At 34.5% G+C, this 26,791-nt stretch overlaps 2 protein-coding genes across 2 annotated transcripts in view; one reads left to right on the top strand and one right to left on the bottom strand.

Annotated features, from left to right (window-relative positions):
- The first annotated feature begins 7,875 nt into the window (after positions 1-7,875).
- On the top strand, positions 7,876-18,558 carry LOC119081393 (SET and MYND domain-containing protein 4-like). Its single transcript, XM_037190320.1, has 2 exons — positions 7,876-9,032; positions 18,435-18,558. The coding sequence occupies exons 1-2, from the start codon at positions 7,876-7,878 to the stop codon at positions 18,556-18,558; spliced, it is 1,281 nt and encodes a 426-aa protein (XP_037046215.1).
- The window catches only part of LOC119069551 (DE-cadherin), a 30,171-nt gene continuing 15,974 nt past the window's right edge, over positions 12,595-26,791 (bottom strand). The window contains exon 3 of the mRNA XM_037173634.1: positions 12,595-16,546. The gene's annotated coding sequence lies outside the window, so the exon portion shown is untranslated. The remainder of the gene's footprint in view (positions 16,547-26,791) is intronic.

Genomic DNA, 26,791 nt, shown 5'->3' with positions numbered 1-26,791 from the left:
TTGTGGAAAAATGTAGGAAATTTCCGGAAAATGTTTCCCAAAAATAGTCACTGATTTTTAGAAAAGTCAAAAGAACGAGATTAATTCCCTTGACTGAAAATCAGGGTCTTACACCAGAAAATACCGAAAAATGCAAGGTAAATATAGTGAGGAATAGAAAGTCGGGCCATCTGTTGTGAGATAGTGAAAATATTTTTGTGAAATACAAGCAACTCGTAGTCAACCTTAAGAAAAAAAGATGTCAGTGGCATCGAACTTATGTCTGAATGGCATTACCTCCTCGCTATATTTACCTTGGAAAAATGTGGGTAACAAAAAGGTTCACTGTGATTGAAAATGTATGAAATGCTATGAAAAACGTTAAATGCGGGCAACAGTTTTTCGTTGAGGGCACGATAACTTGAAAAATTCTCAACCAATTTGGATGATTCTTTTTTTTAAATACGTGGAATTAAAATCCCGAGGCTAAGTTCGAAGATGGGCTATGTAAGACTAGGGATCTGGAAGCTATGCGAGAAAAACGGGATTTTACATGTTGATCATATATCATATAAGTTTGTTTTCGATGTGCATGAAACTAGTAGGAAGAATAATTTCATCATTCGATGCCCAGCTTTTAACGTGTAAACGTCTCTTGCTAGTAAACTACTAACATATTGATATTTGACTATCAAATTTGACTATCAACTTGTTAGTCAAGTATGTAGTTATCTACTGCCTTTACAGCCACATCTTACGCCAACAAAATGAATGTTATCAAATGAGTACACTTTGATTAAAAAGTGTGAGAAATTTTAATAAAAAAGTTAAATTTTTGCAAGATGAATTATCTCAACTAATTTCTGAATTTCTGGATTTATAAGAAAAATGAGAACTCAAAAAGTGGATTAAACTCATTTCACCTTACGCTCAATGGTTTCCAAAGATTGTTTTTGTAAATATATTTGACAAGTTTTAATGAATACAGCTGAAAAAATAAACTGGAACCAGTGATGCTTCTGAAGCTTAACAATAAAAAATGAAAATGCAATGAAATTGATCAAAAATACATTTAGAAAAGTGTCAGTCAAGGGACCTGACCCGCCCAAAAGGTGGGACCTAGTTTGATGCCTTAGTTTAAATAACAGAATCTGAGAATTTGCGTTGTCTTCATTTCACACGTATACATTTGGTATGCGCTCCTGCTGCATAATGATGTGTCAGTCCGTATCATCAGGATTTTAACATAAATGCTAGCATACACCAAACTTATGTACAGAAATGATTTGTGGACCAATGGAATCAGGAGGAATACTCGGCTAAGTCTGAATTCACAGTCATCCGTTAAGAACCTCAAGAACTTTCTCAAGACCTGGCAGACGCTGGTTCTCAGGAACAGCTCAGGGGATTTTGCTAAAACTTGTTTACTTTATGGGGAACGAAAAGGCAAGATGCTTTCAGTTTGAATCCATATATTTGAATGAATCTTAGTCTAACAAATACACCGTATATATAGGGGATACAATGTCTACTATGTCTGGAATCATTTGATTGGCATACTGTGATGAATTGATATGTTGTCGAGTGTTGGCGAGTGTTGACGAGTTACCACACACTTCCCCCCTAGGATCAGGTTTCGGTATCCATTTGAGGCGTGAATTCTTTTGATTCCATTTGACCAACCAAATTATGAAAGGAACTTATTGGCGATTTTGATTTATGTTTTTCCAAATGTTTGTTTGATTTTGATGATCATTGTATCGTATGATGCTGGTGATTCTGGATTTTATAATTGATTTTTGGATATAAGTCAATTTTTCAATTGATTTATGTATTTTGATTTTGGTATGCTGCGATAAAATCAGCACCCAGAATTATTTCATCAATATTGGCGGTGTAAAAACGCCACGAATAATTGATATTATTGATCTTTATATTCTTTTCTATTTTTTCATACATTGGAAGGATTTGATTTCCGTTGTATATAGATAGGGATGTATATCGTCCATTGATTTCAAATTGTGGGAATAATGAAAATGGACTTCCGGTATCAATGATACACTTTAGACCGGTGTTTGCGTCTTTAAGTGTTTCCATCATTTTTTATTTAAATATTTTATTTTATTTACTTGTAGTTGTTGTTCTTTCGAACGACTAGAAGTGAATGTACTTTTCTCAAATATTGTTGCCGCTTTTATAGGCATTTAGAGAATAGTGTACTAGATCGTTTGCAAAAGTTACATGTTTAGTTTGTTTAAAAATTTCGTTGAGCAACGGAATTTCGTAACATGGCTTTAGTCGATCGATAGAGATAACTTTTTCTTTTCCCTTAATTTTAAGAGTGAAAAATTTAGTATCTCTTTTGATTACTTCGTATGGTCCTTCATAATTAGGTTGTAGGGGTTTTCTATAACCATCGGTACGGACGAATACGTGAGTACAAGTATCTAAGTTCTTGAAAAGAAAAACTTTTTGTTTATGATGATTAGCGCTTGGGACAGGCTGTAAATCATTCATATGTCGTTTTAACTTTTCAACGAAAGAACTTGGATCTTTTGAAAGATCTTCTTCTGTATGATGGAAAAAATGGTATGGTAAACGGATATTTGTACCATATACCATTTCTGAAACAGAAGCGTTGATGTGAGGTAGAATTATTGAACGTAATCCTAACATCACAATAGGGAGCGTTTTCATCCAATCAGGTGTTGAATGACACTTGATTGCTCCTTTAACAATCCGATGCCATCTTTCAAGAATTCCATTGGCTTGAGGATGGTGGGCTGTTGTTCTCAATCTCTTTGTTCCAAGAAGTTTATTTAATTCGGCGAACAAATCTGATTCGAATTGTTTACCTTGATCGGTTGTTATAACTTCTGGCACGCCGAAGCGAGGAATCCAATGGAAGAAAAACTGTTTAGCGCATGTTTCAGCGGTTTGGTTTTCCATAGGGATTGCTTCGGGCCATCTTGTAAAACGATCGATGCATGTTAGGACATATTTGAATCCTTCTGAATTAGGGAGTGCACCCACAATGTCTAAATGGACATGATCGAATCTTTGATTCGGCATATCAATCGGTGTGATTGGCGACGAGTTGTGTCGTGAGACTTTGGTCTTCTGACAAGGAATACAGCTTTTACAATAATTTCGAATGTCTTTGATCATAGTTGGCCAAACGAAATCTTTTTTTATCGTAGTTGTAGAAGCTTTGATTCCTGGATGAGCAAAGTTATGGACTTTGTCAAAAACAATTTTGCGAAAATCAGGAGGAACAATCGGTCTCAAGTTTCCAGTTGATATATCACAAAATATGTCTGTACCATGATAGTCCGTTTTAATAACTTTAAGACTCGTGTCTTTTTTTACTTTGTCGATTACCGTCATATCTCTGGTTTGGGCTTCGGCTAGTAATTTATAATCAATTGAGCTATCAAGTGATATTGAATGTACTATGTTCAATGTTTCTATTCGAGACATTGCATCAGCAACAACATTTTTCTTTCCAGGTAGATGTCGAATATCAGTTGAAAACTGAGATATGTAGTTTAGTTGTCGTATTTGACGAGGGGTTGCTTTGTCAGCTTTTTGAGTGAAGGCATGAACTAATGGTTTATGATCTGTGAAGATCGTAAATTCCATTCCTTCTAAAATTTGTCGGAAATGTTTAATTCCTTCATAGATGGCTAAGAGTTCTTTATCATAAGTTGAATACTTAAGCTGTGCAGTATTTAATTTTTGTGAATAAAATGATAAAGGTTGCCATTTATTATTGACAAACTGAACAACTACACCTCCAAGTGCATAATCGGAAGCATCGACATGTAAACCGATAGGTGCGTCAGTTTTAGGGTGCGCTAGCAAAGTTGCGTTTGCTAAATCTGATTTACATTTGTTGAAAGCTTCTATCATGGTCACAGTCCAGGTGATAGGTGTTTTATCGTTCTTTATGTTGCCTTTCATGCAAGAAAACAATGGTAGTTGTGTTTCTGCGGCGTGTGGCATGAAGCGACGGAAAAAATTGATCATACCGAGAAATCGTTTGAGCTTGGTGACTGTATCCGGTAAGGGAAAGTCTAATATTGATTTAACTCGGTTGTCGAGAGGTTTTGTTCCGTGTTCATTTATTAGAAATCCGAGGAATTTGACTTCTTTTTGTCCGAAAACACATTTTTGCAAGTTAATAACTACGCCGTAGTCGTTGAGGCGAGCAAAAAGTATTTTGAGATGTTTTTTGTGTTCTTCTTCATTTTCGGAAGCAATAGACTATGCCAATCATATTTAACCAATGATGCCATTTTAAAGGTCATCAATAGTGGTGACTTTATCACCATTTTATTTTACCGGAATCATGCACACATTCAAATAAAAGCATTTCCGCCAAAAAAATCATTTTTTAAATTAACGGATAAAAAAATTTCAGTTTTGTGGTGTCACTTACGACTATCTTCACAACAGACATGTCAAGAATTTTGTTTACCTGCATGGCAACATATTTTTGTATGTTTTCTTCACATTTTACCGATTGAATTAGCACGAAACGTATTGCAGGCAATTTCTAGGCACATAAAATTAAGGAATTGAACACTGAATGGCACAATTCACACCAAATTACTTTTAAAAATGAGATTTTCACAACACCTACAATGTTTGACCAAATTAATTTGTCTTTAAAAGTATTTCGGAGAATTTGTCCTAAATTCTGTTTAAGACACTAGCATGAGCACACTCGGAACTATTTTCTGTGCGAAATTTAAACTGAATCACTTTGTTTTACGCGAAATACTCCAAATTTTCGACACAAACTTGTTTGAGATTTAAAATTTACTGTCCCGATTTGACATTTCATCAAAACAAAATTCAGTGAATCAGTCAAAACTGGATGAACTGAGTGAACAATACTACTCATACTACTGTAATTGCAAAGTGGCAAACTTAAGACCTTATGTGGAATTTGGGTGGAAAATGGCGCAAATCACATATTTCAGGAATTTATAAAGTTAAAAATCTTTCCGGTTTCAAGTTTTTTCGTCAAAAGACGAGACACGGGTATCTTTATTTTCAATTTTTAGCAGCTTTATGTAAAAAACTTGAGAAAAAAAAATCATTTTGGCGTAGTCTATTAGAATATCGTCAAGGTAGACGAAACAGAAGTCTAATTCTTTGAGGACTTCGTTCATAAAACGTTGGAACGTCTGACCGGCATTGCATAGACCGAAAGTCATGAATGGAAATTCAAATAAACCAAACGGTGTTATGATTGCCGTCTTTTGTATGTCGTCTTCGTGAACGGGTATTTGGTTATAAGCTCTGACTAAATCGACAACGCTGAAGATCTTTTTTCCATGCAAGAAATAGTTAAATTCTTGGATGTTTGGAACTGGATATCGATCTGGTTGCGTTGCAGCATTTAAACGTCGGTAATCGCCACATGGTCTAAAACCACCTGATGGTTTTTCTTTTATCAGTAATGGTGTTGCCCAGGGGCTGTCTGAGGGGCGACATATACCGAGTTTAAGCATATCGTCGATTTCTTTTTTAGCTATTGGAAGCTTAGAGGGATGTAATCTTCGAGCTTTTGCAAAAAGTGGGGCACATTTGGTAACGATGTGATGTTTAACATTGTGCTTTTTCACTTTTGATTTAAATTTTGTCAAGTCAAGAATATCTGGAAATTCGTTGACTAATTGATAGTAAACTGAAATGTTCGATATGGTTTTAATCGAATTTTTATTTTTTCGTGTACCAACGGTTGTTCCGATAGAAGAAATTGAAGTTTTACTGTCAATTAGTCTGTTGTTTTTAATATCGACGAGTAAGTCGAATTTTTGGAGTAGGTCAGCTCCAATGATGGGTTGTTGCACGTCTGCAATTATAAAAATCCATCTTATATTTCTTTTTAGGCCTAAATTAATAGTGACCGATTTGCTCCCATAAGTCTTAATAGGAGTACCATTAGCTGCATGAAGTTGGAATTGACATGGAGCATGGCTTCTTTCTTTATAACTTGGTGGAATGACTGATATGTCGGCACCAGTGTCAATTAAGAAAGTATTTCCAGTATTCTTTTCTTGAATGTATAAGCGACTTATGTCTTTGCCTTCGTCAAATTGCGCTTGGTTTGACTGGCTGTTTAGTTTTTTGGGTTGCGTTTTTTTTATATTGCTCTTGTCTGGATAAGAACAAGGTGGTGTACAACGCCACGACCGTTTACCGTAGTCTAAATGACTTTTACAAAATCCGCTAGGAGATTGTTTATCTCGGTTAGGAGATTTAGACTTATTACGATTTCGCGAATCAGATCTGATGCGGGAGTTAGACTTATTGATTTCTTTTTGTAAAGAATCAATTTTGTCTTCCAGTTTGCAGAACTGTTGTGCTAGATCGCAGTCATTGACTGGTTGTTGTTTGGTAAAAGTCTGTATTTTATCTAAATCCATGGTTTCGTAAATTTTGTCGGCCATGAGACTTAGTTGTTCCAATGGTTCGGAACTATACGACAAAATGCTTTGGATGTTTTGTGGTAGTCGGTTAAACCATAATTCTTGTAATAAGTCATTGGAGACTTTGTTACAAGTGTTGTCTTTCATTTTTCGTAATAATTCTGAAGGTTTGCACGCTTCATTAATTGAATTATTGTCGAAAAGATGTTTTAGTTTTTTACGGTCAGAGACTGAAAATTCTTTGATCAACCGATGTTTAAGAGTTAAATACTTATCATTGTCTGGTGGGTTCATTACAATATCACTGACTTTGTCAAGGATATCGGTGTCTAATTTTCCAACCAGATGATTGTATTTGGATGTGTCGGCTCTTATAGCAGTTGTCGCAAATTGAGCTTCGATCTGCATAAACCATATTTCTGGTTTTGCTTTCCAGAAAGGTGGTAATTTTAACTGGACAGATCGAATTGTGCCGTCGTTATTATTGGCATGAACAACATTTCTTGCGCCGTCTGTTTCATTGGCGGGTTGTTCAACTATAATTTCTTCTGTATCACTCATCGTAGATTATGCAAAAAATTTTATTTTGCAAAATATTTTTTAGATGAGACAAAGGAAACTTTGCGTTTATTGATTTTGTTCTCACAAATAAATTTAATTATTTGGACGGTAGAACTCAATCGAATTTATTCTTGTTATTGCTAACAATTTATTTTAAACAGTTGCTTGTTAGCAATTAATATATCGAAGCGTATAGCTTGATATTGACTTTGTATTCAGAGTCGGGGTCACCAATTATATGGGGAACGAAAAGGCAAGATGCTTTCAGTTTGAATCCATATATTTGAATGAATCTTAGTCTAACAAATACACCGTATATATAGGGGATACAATGTCTACTATGTCTGGAATCATTTGATTGGCATACTGTGATGAATTGATATGTTGTCGAGTGTTGGCGAGTGTTGACGAGTTACCACAACTTTAAAAGCACTTCCCTCCCCTAACTTACTTATGAAAAAAACCGGGGTGGAAACTTACATGTTTATTTGAAATTCGTTCAGCGCCACCGTGCTCCGTGTACATGAATAGAGCAGATTGTTTGAAATGACAAATGTCACGTACACGTACATGAAAACAGATGCCTGTGGAGCCACCTTAACGTTTCGTATTGATAATAATTATTGATAAATACACTTTGTCGACGCAATCTCAGTGTTATCCCAACCATCTGATGTCATCCGTACGTTAAGCATCGCAGTTGCAACGGAAAATTGAAACCTCGTGTGAATCTATTGAACAAAAAAATCAGCCAGAAGAGAAATTTGTAAAAATGCTGTGGACAAAAGTATCAAGTGTTAAAAACGCGATGTATGTTGATTTATTCCGAGTACAGTCCAACCATGTCGATGAATCCGTTGATAAACAATACGTTTCAACCAAAATGTCTAAAATGAAGTTCAACGCCAAAGGTTCATACTATAAAAACGATTATGCTGCCAATCAGTTCCGACAAAAGGGCAACAAGAAATTTGAGAAAAATCAATTTGTCGATGCAATGGAATGTTATAATAAGTCGTTGTGTTTTGCTGCAATGGGAGCTGAACCGATGGGATTGGCCTATGCAAATCGTTCCGCGTGCTTCTTGGAAATGAAAATGTTCAAAAGGTGTCTTGCCGACATTGAATTGGCCCAGCAAAACAAGTATCCAGGAAAACTGATGAAAAAATTGGAAAACCGGAAGATGGAGTGCCTGAAACTCATGGAATCTGAGGACGATCAAGGTGAGAGATGGTCGGCCAAATTGGATTTCGAGCCCAATGTAAAGGTCCCGTGCATGGCGAGTGTTGTTGATTTTCGGAGCAACGATGTTTCTGGTCGTCACATTGTAGCGACAGAAGATATTGAAATCGGCAAAACGGTAATGGTCGAGCAATGTTATTTCGGTGTCACGCAATATGATCACTACAAAATATGCAACATTTGCCTTAAAGTGAATCAAAACCTCGTCCCGTGTTCGAAATGCACGAGCGCTCTATTTTGTCCGGATTGCAAGGAAAATGATTTACATGAAATTGAGTGTGATATGACTTTCGGATGCCCGGTTGGTTTTAAATTAATGGATGTGGTGCGTTCGGTTTCGTTGGCGAAAAATGCATTTACAAATGCTGACGAACTGATTTCTTTCGTCGAGGAAATGCTGAAGGGTGACGCAATGGAATTTCCATCGAATCTGGATGACCAACGGTCCAAATATCGAGCATTCTTCAAATTGTGTCCGAATTGGCGGACATATGAATTGCATTTGCAGCACGTATATCTCTTTCATCGATTGCTTTTGGATCAAGCCGATATGAAAGCATTTTTCCACACAAAGGCACACGGTCGATTCTTAATGCATTTAGTCCAGCACCATATTTCGATGATCATTCACGGATCATTCAGCAAGCGAACGGGATCAACGGAAAATATGACTAGCACGAATGTTAACATCGTCGCAAAGAATCTCGATCATTCTTGTACTCCAAATATTTGCCATTTCTTTAAAGACGGTTACATCAAATGCATTACCGTTCGCCCAATCAAAAAAGACGAACAACTGTTTATTTCGTACGTTGCGTGCGATTTTTACAGATCAGAGATGGTACGGAAGTTAATATTGCATAGTAGATTCGTGAACTGCAAATGCGAACGATGCAGCCTACACGGAAGGAAATCCAATCGTCAGATGCAAACGGACCCAGGCTTTCAACAAATTGACAAAACGTTCGATATAGAGACGTTGAGAAATGGCTTGTATAATCGTAAACAAATCGATTCAATGATCGAGGAGAGTTTCTCTTTATTGCATAAGTTCGGACGAATGAATTGGTCCAGCGAAATTGATCGCATCATGTATGTATTGTATTTCTTGTTAAGCGAATAACAGACATGGACAGGGGCTCGTATACGATAAAACTGTAAAATGTTTAGAATAACCACTAATTGATAAAGTTTTAATGAAACGGATTGTTAAGCTCATAACGAAGAACATCTATTTAAAAGAACTTTCTGTGTATTGGCCGTCGACTAAATTTACAATAAAATCGATTAGAAGAATAAAAACCGACATTTCAATCTGTATCGGTACTGAGTACTCTTCAATCCTTACCGATTAGTTGTCGACTTACCTAAATTCAACATGGTAAGTCGTCAGTACTCTCACATCGATGTACTCATCTGACTACAGGTAATTTTCAAGATTCAACAATTTTATGAAAGTTGGTTTTGTTGAGCTCAATGGGACAAACCGGCGTCTTTAGGTACTCTAGGTACTGCATAAAATTACGAAATAGACGTTTCGATTGGTTTTCGACCTTATGGTGTAACACGGTTGTTTTTACTTCTTAAACCATCTCGGATATTCCGTTGTAAAAAGTTTACGAAATAGACCCAATATTTTTGAGTTTGTTTGTTTAAAATTGTTTCATACGTCAGAAAAATTGAAATAGAAGCGAAGAAAATTGGAATTCTATAGAACTGAAGCTCAACGAAAGTCGTGCCGCGGTAGGTTCATGGTGCCATGGATAGTAGATGTCAACGACACCCATATATAAAATAGCTACTGCTAAATTTCGAAATGTTTTAAAGGCCAGCCCATGCGGCGTCAACACCTCTACCAATGACCATAATTTCAGATAAATGCGTTACGTATTCTTGGTGATATGCAACAAAAACTATTTTGGTCACCCTAGTGCAGACCATTTTTTCATGATTTCTGGCGTGAAAACATAATTACTTCGAGGATTCTTTTTTGTTGCAAATGACTCAGGAGGGTCACCTGAATCTATTACTGTGTACCCGCCGAAAATCGCTGATGGCTTGTTTCATGTTTCATACAACTTGGTTGAAGTTTTGGCGAATTGACTCTTAATCATATAGAATCATATAGCGGTTACAAACGGCCTCAGTCACAATTTTTGGCGACTGTAGAATGAGTGTCGTATTTTGTAAACAAAATAAATTTTACATGCGTCGTAAAACCGTAATTTTCAGGCACTACTTTCGACGTACTAAGCATTTATAGTATATTACTTCCGAGGTTCCAAGTTGTGTATTTGGCAAAGGCTATAATCCCTCGTGGCAAAATAAAAATCTACAAACAATTGCGCAAGGTATTTTATTTGCGAAACCCTGCGAAAATGAAAATTATCGCAAGTGTCACGTTTTCGTGTGATTATTAACCTCGGCTTCGCTTCGGATCAACAAACGTAACACGAAAACTCTACTTTTCATCGTTATTACTTCGCAAGTAATAGTTATTTCTCTCTTGGACGAATAACATAAAGAAACTCCACCATTAAGGAAAACATAGCCTGAATCCCTAGACCTGTTTGCAAGGGCTGCTGAGAAAGAACTAAAAAAGTGTGGTTTACGATAACTTTTGACGTGTGATATTCAGTGTTTTCATGGTTTAGCTAGTGTAATAGTATTTTACAAAACTAGGGATAAAAAGATGAAAAGTATAGGTTTCGTGTGAATTTTGTTGATCCCAAGCGAAGCCGAGGTCAACAAACACACGCAAACGTGACTTTACATACTGATGGCTTGGAAAGAAGTGCTTGAATCATGAAATGTACAGTTTTCGACGCATGTAGCATGTAACACTCGCCAAACCATGAAACACATGAAAACATGCGGATTCTTAGAAAAACTATTTTCGATCAGTACTGCTTTCGTACACTTTGTTTGGACTGAAACATGTAAAAGTGGCTAAAATCAGTTGTCCAAAACAGATACGCAAATAACTATTAGCCGAACTAAAAAACACGTAAATTTGGTCGAGCTATCTGTAAAAGGAAACAAAAAAGGTTGTTAAAAAAATTATTCTTCCAAGCAGGAGTTGTATTAGTGTAGCACACTTTCTATTCTCTTTAAGAATATGAAGGTATTTTGTAATACTGCTCGGTGCGAATAGTGCGAAAAAAACTCCTAAAAAGGAGGATTTTTAAAATGTGGCACTAGGCACTAGAACAGTTTTTACATGACTAGGGATAAAAAGATGAAAAGTAGAGTTTTCGTGTGAATTTTGTTGATCCGAGGCGAAGCCGAGGTCAATAAACACACGTAAACAAGACTTTTCATTTTTATCCCAAGTTATGTAATGGATTTTACATGCTACATGCGTCGAAAACCGTACTTTTCATGTTTCAACCACTTCTTTCGGCACCCTTAGCATGTAAAATCCATTACATAACTCGGGATAAAAAGATGAAAAGTAGAGTTTTCGTGTGAATTTTGTTGATCCGAGGCGAAGCCGAGGTCAATAAACACACGAAAACGTTTTATCCCTAGTCATGTAAAAAATACTGTTACATGCTGAGGGCGTCGAAAGTAGTGTTTGAAACATGGAAAGTACGGTTTTCGGCGCTTATGTCATTTTCGATCCTATCTTTATTCTTTCCCAAATGTGTCAAGTTGTTGTATGTACGCGAATGTAATGTTTTTAGTGTTTTGTGACAATGCATTCATAAGGACTGCTTTCGGCATTCATTCGGGTGTCTTTCGGCATTCCTACAGATTGCTTATTTTTCGACATTTGTGAGAATACATGCACACGGAACGGACTTCTTTAGGCATTCATACGGATTACTTTCGGCATTAATATGGAATGCTTTTGCACCGGTATGTTGTTCAGTTTTGTTGTTATGTTTTGTTCGGAATGTGACTTTGGTACTCCAGGAAGAAAAATAGTATACAAACCACGGATCAAAAAGGTGTGTTTTAGACCACGGTGGTGAAAACGTCCTTACACGGTGGTGAAAACACCTGGGTCTAAAACACACCTTTTTGATCCTTGGTATGTAACATACTATTTCTTCCCAGCATCAGCCTTCTGGCAGGAGGAGTTGTTGTTAGCGTAGTACCCTCTCTATTCTCTTCAAGAAATTGGAGTTCTGATTCTTTCTAACCGTCTTTGACCTCTGCATCGCTTAGAATACAAAAAATTCAATTTTTGTAAAAAATTTATTTTATTTATCTTAAATAAAATACATTGATTTCTTCCTTCGCTCTTCTTTTCCTTGGTCTTTAAGTGTACAAGATTGCTTCTTTAAAATCGTTTGCATTTTCTTTCATTTTATCAAACACAAAATCGATATTCGAATGTTTTTCTTTATATTTTCTCCCTTTTTTTATTAATTCAAACAAAATCGTCAAAATAATATTCACTTTGCATTTTAAAGAACATTTTAGTTCAACATCATCGTGTTAACTATATATGCTCAGTATTATATAGAGTTTTAGATAAATATTTGCGTTTAGTTTTCTTTTTTTCTTGCATTTAATTCTAATAAATATTTTTTTCTAAAAAAAACAAATTTTTAATTATAATTGGAATGATGGTTACATTTGAATGACTGTAATTCGTTTTTACTTTTTTTATTTAAATAATTTTCTTATTTCTCGCTATAAGTCACTTCTTTACTCGTTATTTATTTTTATTTTACTTCGATTTATCTCTTAATTTCACTCTTTTGCTTTTTTATTTTTGATTATTTTTAAAGCTTAGTCTTAATTATTATGATTTTTTGATGCTGCCCTCTTACTTAACAAAGCTTTTTATGTGTGATACACTAAAATCGTAAACATTTTTCATAAAAAGGCACACGTTTACTTAAAACAAAAGAAGAAAATTTGTTTTTAAAAAATTTAAATTTACCATCGCCCGTTTGTCAAAATATTTTTTTAAAGAAAGAAATTCTTTCATCATTTTAAAGTAAATATTAAATTGTTAAAATATAAATCGTCTTACGGACCCAGCCAGAACAATCGTGCTAATGTTGTTGATTATAAAGAAATTTTTATTAAAAATTGAAACATTTTAAAGAAAACCAATACCATCGCCAGCGTTATGCAATTCAAAACTTTACGTGAACCATTTTCTACTAATTCGTAAGAGAAATGCCTAAAAAAGGCACGGAAGAAGCATGTTGTATTGAGGGAGAAAGAAACATTCAGCGATGCAGCAAAATTGTTGCAGTTTGGAAATCGGGCCCATAACCTGAAGAAACTTAAAACGAATTTTGACTTCCCTTACGTCGTATCCCACAGTGAATGCATTGGTCAAAAGTGACTTTGTTTAGTAATTGGAAATCAATTCTGGCTTTACCTGGTTCCCAGAAAAAGGTGTGTATCACTCAGAATCTGAGCCTGAATTTAATGTTAAAGAGCAGCGGTGCAGTCACATAGCCACCTTTTAGAAAATATTTTTATTATTTTTTGATTTTCTCGAATTTTCTTGAAAATTTTCCCAAATTTCTCAGAAAACATTTTTAAGAAAATTTTCTTTAAAAAATGGCACTGGTAGTCACTGTAGCCAACGAAATCAAACACCGACCAAATTCTGATCAACTTAGTCTTCATCAACATGACATATTAACGGAGGTACGGTAAGTGTGTCAATGAATTGATCGCTTACAACGATTTACCGAGAAAGCTTAATCCGAGGCTTAATCGACGAAATACCTATAGGCAACATTACGATGCACGAGTCTATCTTTCTTCGGTATTTCAACAAAATAGTTTCAACAATTTTGCCCATTAAACGAATTAGTTTTTGTTTACTCGCTGAATAATCTAATTTCGAAATAGTTTTTTTAGCTGCGTCTCCGATTTCGCTTAACATTTTCGGATGATATTTTTGAATGTTGAAAGTAGTGAACGTCAAAGTGAGGAATGGAAAGAATTTTTTCTTCAATTTCCTTGCTTATATAGTTGGCATCATCAAGATTGTGGTTGAACGTTTTGAACGTCTTCATCAATACGACAACGAAATTGAGAAACAAAAGAAGAACTTTGAACATCACTGCCTGTCCCAAACTTCTTTCACTCAAAATGTTTCAATGATTTCAAATGGAGAGTAGTGTTTAGACCGCGTAAAGTGCTTAGACCTTAGACTTAAATTTTAAAAGGCTTATATTGTCTTAAATATATCTGTTTATCACATTGACAAATTATTTAATGAACTTTTCACATATAACTCCTACCATCGACGGGTTGCATGCAAATTTATTTAAATTCTAAATGCGAAAAATGCTTTCGGCCAACTTAGAGTTCTAGGTTTTTATGAAAATTGTGATTAGTAAAAAGTTTTTATTATTTAATTGAATGTGTTTCTTCGCCGTCCAACCAAAAATACAAAACTTAATTTCTAAATTTTTTGCTCGATCATATAAAATTAATGTATCTATGGCGGGGTGTTGATAAATACAAATTTTCCTTCCATCCATATCCGTTCGCATAACTTTTTTTGTTTGTTTGTCATTAAGAACACTTTTTGGAATAAATATTCAAATAAATGAAAAAAAAAATAAAAAAATTTTATTCAAAATGGAAATGTATATAAAAGCTGCTACACAATCACCAAAAAAAGAATTGTTAGCTGCACAAAAGATTTTTACTATAAAATAATTTTAAAAAAATAATTAAAATGAAAATGTTCTAATTCATCGGATCCACTCGAATAAAATGGATCGGGAAAACTCTCTAAAATGACCTTCATCTACATCGACCAAGAACGAACAAAAATTTCGTCTTCGTCGCCTATTTATCTTATTCGCTAAATTTTCATTATAAATGTCCAACAATTCGAATGTAAAACCGTCCGATGGAGATCTATAACTGGAATCGATTAAAAGTGATATGATGGGTGTGTACCGCGGTTTTAAAAAAATATTAAAATTTTCGTTAAAAATTTTTTTTTTTACGTTCACTTGTGATTCGAAACTAAATCGAATTATTTGCGTTTCTGGTAAGTACATGGCATTATATTAAGCGTTAGGGTGTTTTTGGTCGACGCAAAATTTTGTTTTCAGTTTTATAGTAGACTTACGTCACAGTTTGGTAATTTTTGACTAGTTGGATGGTTGTTGTCCGTGTCGAAGAGTTAAAACTTCACCAGTCAAATAACAATTACATAAGAAGTTTCATTCGACATGTCACTCGGAATTGAAAATTACCGCGAATGACATCAGGTAATTAATAAATCAATTTCGAGGTGTGGTGCAAGTAAAAAATGGTTACTCAACAACGTAAATTACATTCAATTACATTCACATTTCAATGGATTAAATTATGGAAGAAGTGCTTATTGTGTTTACCCAACTCGTCTTCGGCTCGGATAGGCCAATTTCTCACATGAAGCATCATTAGTGGCATTGATATGTAAGGTACTATTTCGATGACTGTAATTAGATCAAATCTTTCAATAACGTTTAAGGACTGTCTGGTAGCATCTACCGTACACTAAAAAGTTAGTGGCTGTCCGATTAAAAGATTGGCGGATGATTGTTCTTGGAACCAACGGGATTAATTTAAAAAAAATAATCAGAATTTTATGTCCAGAACAATTGTTGACTTAGAACAATATTTTGCGTCGAGCTTCCAGCTTCTTCTGATAGCCATGGTTCATTACATTTCGATTTTCATAAAATTGTTATTTCGAAGAAAAAAAATGTTTTTTGTTCAATGGGTTGCAAATTGAAAATCTATTTGACGTCAAGGGTTTGTCTCATTCAATAAAAACAACCTTCGGAATTCACAATACAAAAAATAATTATTTTCTTTAAAGAATTTGTACGTCCATTGATTCACAACATTTTCTACATGTTTTCTATGGGTCCATTGCAAACGGGACGGATTAACAAAATTTTCAACAAAACAATTTAGAAAATGGAAAACTAATTGACTGGATCTAGTAATGTTCTCAATAATTTTCATCAAAAATTTCATTTCTTTCGGTTTGTTTTCTTTGTTTTGTTTGTTTTTAAAGTCTTTTCAATATATTCATTTTAACAACATTTCTAAAAAATATAATAGAAAAATTCTACGGATACTTTTGCTTTACTTGTATAAATTAGAAGTTGGTTGTTGATCATGACGCAATTTCTATTTTTTTTTTACTTTTTGATTACATTAATTACATTTAAGGCAATGATTACGGATTTCCTTGTACAATTTCGTGGTGAACCAATATAATTCAGCTGCCAATATTAGTCTTATAATCTAGTTATAAGAATACCAGGACGAATTCTTAATTTATGTAAGAACGGTTAAAGCCACGATGTGATTTATATGTAGACGTCCTGAAAGAAAGTAAACGAAAATAAAATTGAATGAAAATCTTTTGCACACGTGAAGTATAAAAATCATAAAAAAGAGAAAGGAAATGGAGGATAGAAGTTTTGGCAAGTTAATTTACATATTACATACTACATGCGTCAAAAACCGTACTTTACATGTTCCCAGCACATCTTAAAAAGTTAATGAGGAGCTGAAATTGCAGCACAATTAATTTTTTTTAATCAAATTTTCTCTGTGCACTGAATTTTTCGAGTAGCGAAACTAGACCTCAAATTTACACTTCAAAGCCACATTCATCGATACACTACCAATGCCTGTTTGGTGTCATTAGAAAGCTAGAACGAGTGGCAATTAGGGGAAACAGAATACCTCTTTTCGTCAGTTGAGTTGAGAAAATAATCGACGCAGATTGAAGCAACAAATTGTTTTGCGGTATGCCTCCAAAATGCTCCGATTCTTTTTATAAACTTAGTTGAAGAACTTGAATTTACCTGAAACGGACAGCCGGAAACTACCTTACCAAAGCCAATTGTATTATCAACAAACATCTAGGCTGTTACGAGTTGTTTTTGGCTAGAAATATAAATTTGTTGCCAGATATTCCCTCAGCAGAGTAATTAAGATTATTTTCGTAATCTAAAGCTACATTTTCTGACCGGATAAAAAATTGAAAAACCGAGTTGTCGTGTAAATTTCAAAGCGAAGCCTATACATGTAAACAACAATCACATGCTGTGAGTTTCTAGACCAATTCTCGTTTTCCCTAGTGATGTAATAAGCCATTTTCGACCCTAAGGAACCCAAAAAGGTAAATTCAACTTTAAGTCACGTCACGTTACCTCTAGTGTTTGAGTAAAATACTTTACTATGCTGGTGCATGTAATAAGGCTATTACATGTATAGGCAATAACCTTTACACCACTCGCATAGTAAAACGTCGTACTACACACGGAAATTAAAGTGATATCTCGTATCACGATGAGTAAAAGTACCTCGGGCTGCCGCCCTCGGATACTTTTTCTCATCTGGATACGAGATATCACTTTACTTCCCTTGCATAGTAATGTACTATTACTTGGCAATAATGTGACAAATGATGTAAATGTGGCGTCGTCGCCTCGGATCGGCTCGGCAAACTTAACACACGTTCATTTGACCCATTTGCAAAAAATGTACTATTTTTCAATTCAATTGACATTGGTGCATTTTAGAGGCATATCGTAGAACAATTTTTTGCTTAGAATAATGTTTTCCGTCTAATAAAAATAATCTGTGAAAACTTCCATATCCCCATTAGTAACCGGATTACACTTTCGCCAATTAATCGAAATTTTAAAACTAATTCAACAGACATCTACCCATTCAAATCCTATAAAAATGTACATCTTGATGAGGGTATTTAAATCTATCACGTCCATTACCTTTTCATATTGAAAGCCTTATACAATGTTAGACCTTCATTATTCCAAAATAAAAACTCCGGTTAATGTGAGTGCGAACGTATCAAAGTGTATTTAAAAATAGATTGAAAAGTAATTGAATGCAAGTTATGGGGGCTTGAACGGAAAAAAATTGTCAAACCGATTTTGTTTCAGATGAAAATAGTGATGGATGTTGTGAAGGATTGGGATGTGATGATGGCATCAATTGAAAAGCGATATTTTTGGATAAATTAAGGGTAAAGTTGTTAAACGTTCAGTTTTCCAGACAGTTGACATGTTTCAACTGAAATCTTTTAACTTTTAAAACAAAATGTTCTGCCAGTCATCCAGAGACGACTGCTGGAATCGAATTCGCCAAAAAATTCTTTTAGCATAAGTTAGGAACAACTTTTTTCCTAAACGACGTATTAAATAAGCGACGAGGTCGTTATATTTCAATACTAATTAGGAGAACAATATTTTGGTTCAAAAACATAATAACGTTAATGCCATCCAAAGTGACTGAGTTTGATTCAGCTGTTTTGTCAGTTGGTCCACTTGAACCAGCATGGTTTACATTAACTGTAATATAAATATCATTTTGTGTTTTCTTCATTTCTTAATGTTTTACTGAACTGATAAGCATCGTAAAGATGTCTCTTCTGATGGAACTTCCTCTAGCATAAACTATAATTATCCAACAGAAACAATAACAGAAACGATAATGCCCTGTCGAGAAAAAATGTCGACATTGTGTTGATTAGAAGACGTGTTTGAACGCCCTCAGCACATTCAATTCATTTCTTACATTCAAAAATAGATGTGAACAAAATTGTTTCAGTTTAGCTGCCATACAAACTACACGAAATGCTTTTCTTTTCGAGTGTTTCTCTACGAATTCCAGCAACGCACTATCAAAATAACAAACAATCGACTTTGTTGTTATGGCATATCTGTTGCTTTTTAATGCTTAATGGTATCACATCCAAATACCCAATAAAATGGTAATTAAATTCCACACATAATATCCACATTCATTCGAGTTACGACAGACGAATGAGTACTCCACCCAATAAGGATTAAAACAATACAACGAAGAGTCTCTCGAGTGCCAAGCATCATAATTCTTTGTTCGTGGAAATGGAAATTAATTTAATTTTTAGAATTTCCGAACGCACCAAGGATTAATAACAGTTTTTATGATGTGTGGGTAAATGGATTACAACTTTTGTGGTTGCTTTTTAAAAAAAATTGCGTGAAATTAAATGTTGGAATTATCATTTCTCTCTTCTTCTTCTACATTTTTTTTTTCAATTTGAATAATAGCAAGAAAACGATGAATAATGGTTAGATTTAATGTGTTTTTATAGTAATATGTGGAGCACACACGCAACATTAAACAAATTTAATTTTTTTCAGGTTAATTAATATAAATATTAGAATTTGCTGAGTTTTAATGTCTAGGTGAATTAACGGAAAGATGTGGCTAAAAAAAACCTCAATGTTTGTATACGGTGTAAAAACCTGAATGTTTGTATACGGTGTAATTTCCTAGTTTTCGGACGCGAATAATATTTTTTTGAGGTTTGTTCCATGACATTCATTAACTGTCACATTATGGACTTGAGTCTTAAACACGTAACAGTACTTCACAAAAAATAATTTAGGAATTATAAAATGGATAGACAAACACCGTTTTGTTGTTACAAGGAATAATGCAGATGTCCCACACCCACACCTTCTTTACAACCTGCTGACCGTATTCTAACAAAGAGTGAATACTTACATGCAGAAACAGGACGTGTCACATTGGCGAATTATAGGAAAAATGAAATTTCATTGGTTTATCTGAACTTTAAATTGGCTGACGATCGATATCAAGAATTGTTTACGAATTACATTTTATTATAAGTCGCTAAACACTGTTTCTGCTTTTTAAGTCTTCACTTAAAAGCCATTGAAAAATTAGAAAGCCAAAAAAGTATTAATTCCGAAAGGCTTGTGGTCGACAATTCATTGAGGGACATCAACAAAAATACATCGCTGGCTGTCGTCACATTTTAGGTTTTAGACCTTCAGTCCTTCATAAGACCACGGTTTGAAACCTAAACAAAGTTGATACGACTTTAAATTTCTAATGTTAAAAGGACTTTCAATAGGACTTTCACCACCAGAGTGTTTTTTGGACGTCATCGTAAGAGAGCCTCGATTAGAGCCAATTGATGATCGAAATTTTTAAATTAAATTTTTATTGAAAGATCTGTCATCCCAGATCTGATAATTTCTTTAGTGTTTTGTTGTTTTACAATAAGAAAAGTCGATGTAGCTCAGTCTTTCAATTAAGTGTCCTTTTTCGCCAAATATTTCGCGGATCGCATCGAATCGCATTCTTAATTGGTAGAACAAACATACATTTTTTCCCTTAAAATTGATCAATCTTATTAAAGCTTATTTATGATGTTTTACGACAGAACCGTACTTTTCAAGTTTCAATCACTTCTTTCGACACCCTTAGCATGTAATAGTATTTTACATAACTAGGGATAAAAAGATGAAAAGTAGAGTTTTCGGCTTCGCCTCGGATCAACAAACACACGAAAACAAGACTTTTCATTTTTATCCCGAGTTATGTAATGGATTTTACATGCTGATAGCTTCGAAAGAAGTGCTTGAAACATGAAAAGTACGGTTTTCGACGCATGTAGCATGTAAAATCTATTACATAACTCGGGATACAAATGAAAAGTCTCGTTTTCGTGTGTTTTATAACCTCGGCCTCGCCTGGGATCAACAAATTTCACACAAAAACTCTACTTTTCATCTTTTTATCCCTAGTCATGTAAAATACTAGGCGAAGCCGAGGTCAATAAACATACGAAAACGAGGCTTTTCATTTTTATCCCGAGTTATGTAATGGATTTTACATGCTGAGGGCTTCGAAAGACGTGCTTCAAACATGAAAGGTTTTCGACGTGTAAAATACTGTTCTAATTTACTATTAAGAGTCACTTTGCGAAATCTTCGACCAGCTTATTATGAAATTTGAAACCAATGGATCTCCGATCTTTGTGAGTTATATCTTGTTCGAAAGCTTTCTTCAGACTGAGTAATTTGTAGAAGAATTTTTTTCTTCAACACTTTCACCTCAGGTATGGACCTCTGGGAAAAATGCACTACACCGAATGGGACAAAAGTGTATTTAGGCAATATTCTCCTTACAACTAATCGGATAAATGTGAAATTATGGTCAAACACTAGCCTCAACAAGGACAACATTTAGCAGTATCGATATGTTCGAAAAAGTTCAGCTGCGTCGCTCTACTTTTACCTCGAAAAATTGACGATTTTCGAAGAGGTCCGGAGGACGGTGCGATCCTGATACCTGCAAAGTAATGGTATGGGATGGTACACCTATAAAAATTTTGTCCAGCTCAGCTGTAGTCGTTGTACGAATGTACTGTACAAATTCGGGACAAGTACATTATGTTAACGTAGCAGTAATATTTACAGTACAGCTGTATCAATGAACAGTTGGGCGAACATTGGTTGTCTCATCGAAAAATAAAAGTTGTACAGAAAATATTATTCAGAGTTCATAAATTTTCATCTTTAAACTATTTAGTACGTTTATTTACGTCAACTTATTGAAAAAAAAAAAAAAAAAATGCCGTCCGTGCGATTCGAACTCGGGACCTCCGACACTCCAGTCCACCATCTTACCCATGTCCCAACTCAGTACTTGTGTTTGGAAGACATTATGGGAAAGCTATCTTATAACATCGTACGTCTCCACTGTACTGTCTTGCTGAACATTAATGTTCATTTGATCAGTATTGTGAAATTGAACTTAAAAAGTTCTCGTATTTTAATACTGTTGTGTGGTAATGTAATTTCCAAATGTTCAAGAAGGAAGTTTTTTTCTGTAAATTATTTGTTAGGAAATTGTAAGACTTAAGTCTTCTTCTCCTATTCTATAATTCTAAGAATAAATATTTTGAAAGAAAAAGTTAAGTTTCCGGCAGATGGGCTTTCGTCACATATTATTTAGACACCCAACAGTCTGACAGAAGCTTATTAAAATTAAGGGTAGCAACATAGTCAATTTTACTAATATGTCATTACTGTCTCGCTCAAAATCGGTTAAAACGCAACTAGTACTACACATGTGTACGTCAAATTTGTTATCCTTTGTTTGCAGACTTCAGTTTTTTCATTTCATGATTTTGTATGCGAATGAAAACTAAAAGTGAGAAATTTTTCTTAGGAAAAGCTGTTTATTCATTTTTTTGAGCAAACTGTTTGAAAATGTGTTAAGAATCGATTGCGTGGATTTACTTAATCAGTGCCTTTTTCTCACAAGCATCGAGGCTGAGTTCTTTCGCCGGCTACATTTATGACAAAATTCGTGGAATAACGTGTGCTCCTTAAGTACTAACTTTCGAACAGAAGAGAAAGATTGATATTTACGAATGTCAAAAAATAGGTTTATAGTGTAACAAAATCATTTACCAAGTCATTTATTAAAAAAATTTCTTGAGCCTTCATTATTCAAATACGTTATTATTCAAAACTTGAATTTCTGAATTTAGTAGGGGGCATTTCGTCAAAAAAAAGTGATCTGCCTTCCTATGGATTTTATAAAAAATGTTTTGATGGGATTATTTTGAGTATTATTAGTAGTCAAAAAAACACTAATTAGAAAAATTCAAGGTCAACAAGGTTTTTTTTAACAAACAAAATTTCACCCGCCAATATAAAATCAGCGGTACAATATAAACACTTCATTTCTTCCATTATTTTCAACGGAGATTGTGTATAAAACATAAAATTAATTAAACAACACGACATTTACGTGGAATCATCATCGAAAATTAAACTTTCGCGTACTTTGTTAACGTAGGTACTAGATTCGAAAAAACGATTCTTCTTCTTCTTCTACATATACGTCGGTTCTTTATTCGTATGTACAAATGCACGCATGAATGAAGAACCGACGTATAGAAGAAGAAGAAGAATCGTCATTAAGTGCATCTTGTACTTACGTTAACAAAGCTCGCGAACGTTCATATTTCGGATTCCACGTAAGTGTCGCGTTATTTAATTAATTTTATATTTTATATACAATCTCTGTAGAAAATCATGGAATGTCGCCGAAGAAACGGATTGTTTATATTGTACCGCCGATTTTATATTGGCGGTCGAAATTTTGTTTGTTAAAAAAACCTTGTTGATCCGCGACCTAAAAAATTTCTAATTAGTGTTTTTTTGACTACTAATAATAATACTCAAAATAATCCCATCAAAACATTTTCGCTAATAATTTAGGATGGCTAGACACCAAATGCCCCTCTACTAATTAAAAATAATTCCTGAATTGTCTCGAAAGTTCGTGCAGTGTTTAGTCTCATTTAACATTATGGAAGTTTTCACGACCACTACATTCAAACTGGCATTCATTCAGCTATAGTGTACATTGTCCATCTGAATGGTACTTTGAATCTGTCACAAATCATGTTCTGCTCTGCTGTACAAATTCGGGACAAGTACATTTGTTAACGTAACAGAACAGTAGTACATCTTCGCTGTACATAGTACTGTCATTACGTTCAAAATTCAGCAATTACGTTCAATATACAGATATGCTGAAAACTAATGTTCAGCTGTGTAGTAAAAAGAACTGCACGGGTACCATACCCAAATATTTTTTTTATAGGTGTATAAAAATCGCCAAGGTTAAGTGATCGAGTCGGCAACAGTATCACTTTTTCAAAAAAAGAGCAAAAAAATGACACCCCCGTGAAAATTTGGTCATCCTAGCTCATGCGTATCAAAACTTTTGTTAGTAAAATTCTGTCTGATATTCTTCCCCGAATGCTAACCTATATGGTAAATTTTTTGGTCTAAATATTTTCATCCGGACCGACGCCGATGTGGAAATCTGGCTATTGTTAGACTATTTAAGTATCAAACTTCGGCTTTAGAATAAATCTTCTCAACAACCTCCCTTTGAGTGGGAGGTCTGATTACATTATAATATTACAAATGACCCATATAATAACTCCCAGGAAGCATTACAATATAATTTCTGCTTTTCGAAATAAGCTTTGCTCAAAAATGAGCATTAAAACCGGACAACTTCGAATGCATTAGTCATTTTCTTTCGTTTTTTTTTTTATTAATGATAAAAGTAGAACGATGCATTAGCATAGGTCAGTTGCATATATGAGTATGTATTGCACAATGCCTACGATTGTATGTAGGTAGGTATTGTATACAATGATTAACACACAAAAAAGTGCACTAGATGCACGATATTGTATTTTTTGCATGCGCAAATTGTTAAACCAATTCTTTACGCGTCAGCATAAAATATTTATTTTTATCGATATGCATCTCGTAACACAATATCGACTGCAACCGAAAACAATAACATCTCTGAAATTCATGAATGTGCCATTTTGGGAATGGATATATAAATTATGAATGAGAATGTGTTTGGACAGTGCAGTAATTACAGTTCCACAATATGGAAAGGGATGAAAAGGTTTTGCTGTTTTTTTTTTCGTCGGTCGTAAAATAAATCAAATTTTCTCGTTACGCGTTATTGTACAATATTTCAATGGTCGTAAACTTTTTGTAAACCCAGTGAATGAACATAAATAATTAAACAGAAAAAAATAAATAATCTCGGTAAATCATTGTGGTATTTGAACGGGGGATAGAGTATGAGTGTATAGATAGGGAGCGATGCACAATATGAAGTATAAATTTCGCTTAAAAGTACTGTCATGTATGTTTACTGATATAAATAGTTGACGAACCTAATAATGTTAATGTTGTTAGTTAAAATGTCTAATGGTTTTTTAGGGTTGGGTAATAAAATAGGGTGCCGTAGTCAAGATTTTTCAACTTTTTTATTATTTATTACAAAATGCTTCCATAGCTAATGCAATGCATGAGACAGCCCGTTATGAATGGTAATTTTATTAACTAGAATTCTTATGAAGTTCATGATCTACCTTGTCGATAATCGGCTAAAGCCCGACGCTAATCAATTTATTTTTCACATAGGGATCATTCATAAATTACGCAATGCTTTTTCAGTGCTGTTGCTGTCATCTAAAGTAAATCCTAAATAACTCGAAAAATATGCGCATTGTGAAGTTGAAACAAGGATAGGATAGGATAAGATGGGCAGGAAAGCTAAAGCTTTCAAAGCACCTAAGCCGCTAATGGGCCATAGTTTCGAAAGATTGTACAATTGTGAATTTTAAATCGTATGATTCATCTGTTAACACGTAGGGGATAATGCTCGAGCAGGCACTTTAGGCACACCGGAAAGTGCTAAGGGGTCGAGGAATATCTTAAAATAAATTTCTAAAAATCAAAAGTCAAATTTTTGATTTTTAGAAATTTATTTGGGGGTATTCATCGACTCCCTCAGCACTTTCCAGGGTGTGCCTAAAGTTGACAAATCACAATCACATTTTTTTAGAACCACGATTGTGACTTACGTACGTTGTGACGTTTAGGAAATGTGTTCAACCTTTTTTACTTTTTCTTAGAGACCTGTTACGATCGATAGAGCTGCTTAGTGTAAACTTACAGCAGAGACTAATCATTTACGATTAGGAAAAACCCTATGAACTTTGTCTTTCACGGGAGTCGAACCCGTGACATATAGGACGTGAGTTCATCGCTCTACCGATTCAGCTAAGTTGAAACTATGTTCTATCCCCCCATTTAGGAGGATATATTAGAGGTGAGATGGGAAGACAATGTTTTAACTTCGCAAGCCGAATATCTATCCAATTGGATTAATTATTAAGATTTAACTTTGATGACAGCACTGAAAAAGCGTTAAGTAATTTACGAATGATTCCATAATGCTCCCTCACAATGTTTAGTACAGTTGTTAGTAAGCTAGAGTAAAGACAGTTTCATATTCAAAGGCTAGGATACCCGAAGGAACTACGTGTGAGACTCGAATCTCATAAGTAAAATGTTCAGTTCATTTAAGTCGTCAAATTTTACGACTTACTGTGGCTACACGTAGCAACGCGAAAGAGACCTAATTTAAATATTTATGTTGTTGTCCTGTCCAATTCATTTCTATGTTTGAATTAGGTCTCTTCCTCGTCGCTATGTGAAGCTACAGTTACTATACTAACTTATGAATGTATCAACCATTTGACTAATTCGTATATAACACGAAAAAGACGTTTAAATTGTACTACTTAAAGTTACATTACACGCATGTAGTATTTCAGTCTAACTCTGAAATCGTAATCGTCCCATACATAAATGAATATTTTCCGTTTTTTTTTTTTCATATAACCTACTAGAGACAGTGACTTATTGATTGACCTTTCTGTCGACAAAAAATAGAGTGAAAAGCGATGCGCAACGCGAGCAATCATTGGAACAATGTCTTTTGGTATTGAGCACACAAACTCTAAATTCCCAATGACCAGCTGATTGAATTGGCAAAATTTAACGTTTGAGTGTTTCATCATAGTTCTTTGGTATCAACCATCAAAGAAACATAATAATTCTCAGATCCATAACCACCCTGTAAGGCACGCATGGAATGGGAGCATAAATATTATATATAATAATCACACACATTAGAAATGTAAATATTGACTCAGGTGCGAAGTAACAAAATGAATTCATGAATACGAACGAGATATAAATTTTGCATTCGTTAATCACGAGAATTTTGCGGTAACATGCAACCCTCGACGGTGTAACTAAACATTAGGAGAACAATAGACGAAAGTCAACAAATGCGATTGCCGTTAGTCTTGGTGCAAACGACTGATC

The sequence above is a fragment of the Bradysia coprophila genome, chromosome II (genome assembly GCF_014529535.1).
Source record: "Bradysia coprophila strain Holo2 chromosome II, BU_Bcop_v1, whole genome shotgun sequence".
Classification (NCBI taxonomy): Eukaryota; Metazoa; Arthropoda; class Insecta; order Diptera; family Sciaridae; genus Bradysia; species Bradysia coprophila.
Note: the sequence above shows the minus strand (reverse complement) of the source record. Positions and strands in the feature narration are given on the sequence as shown.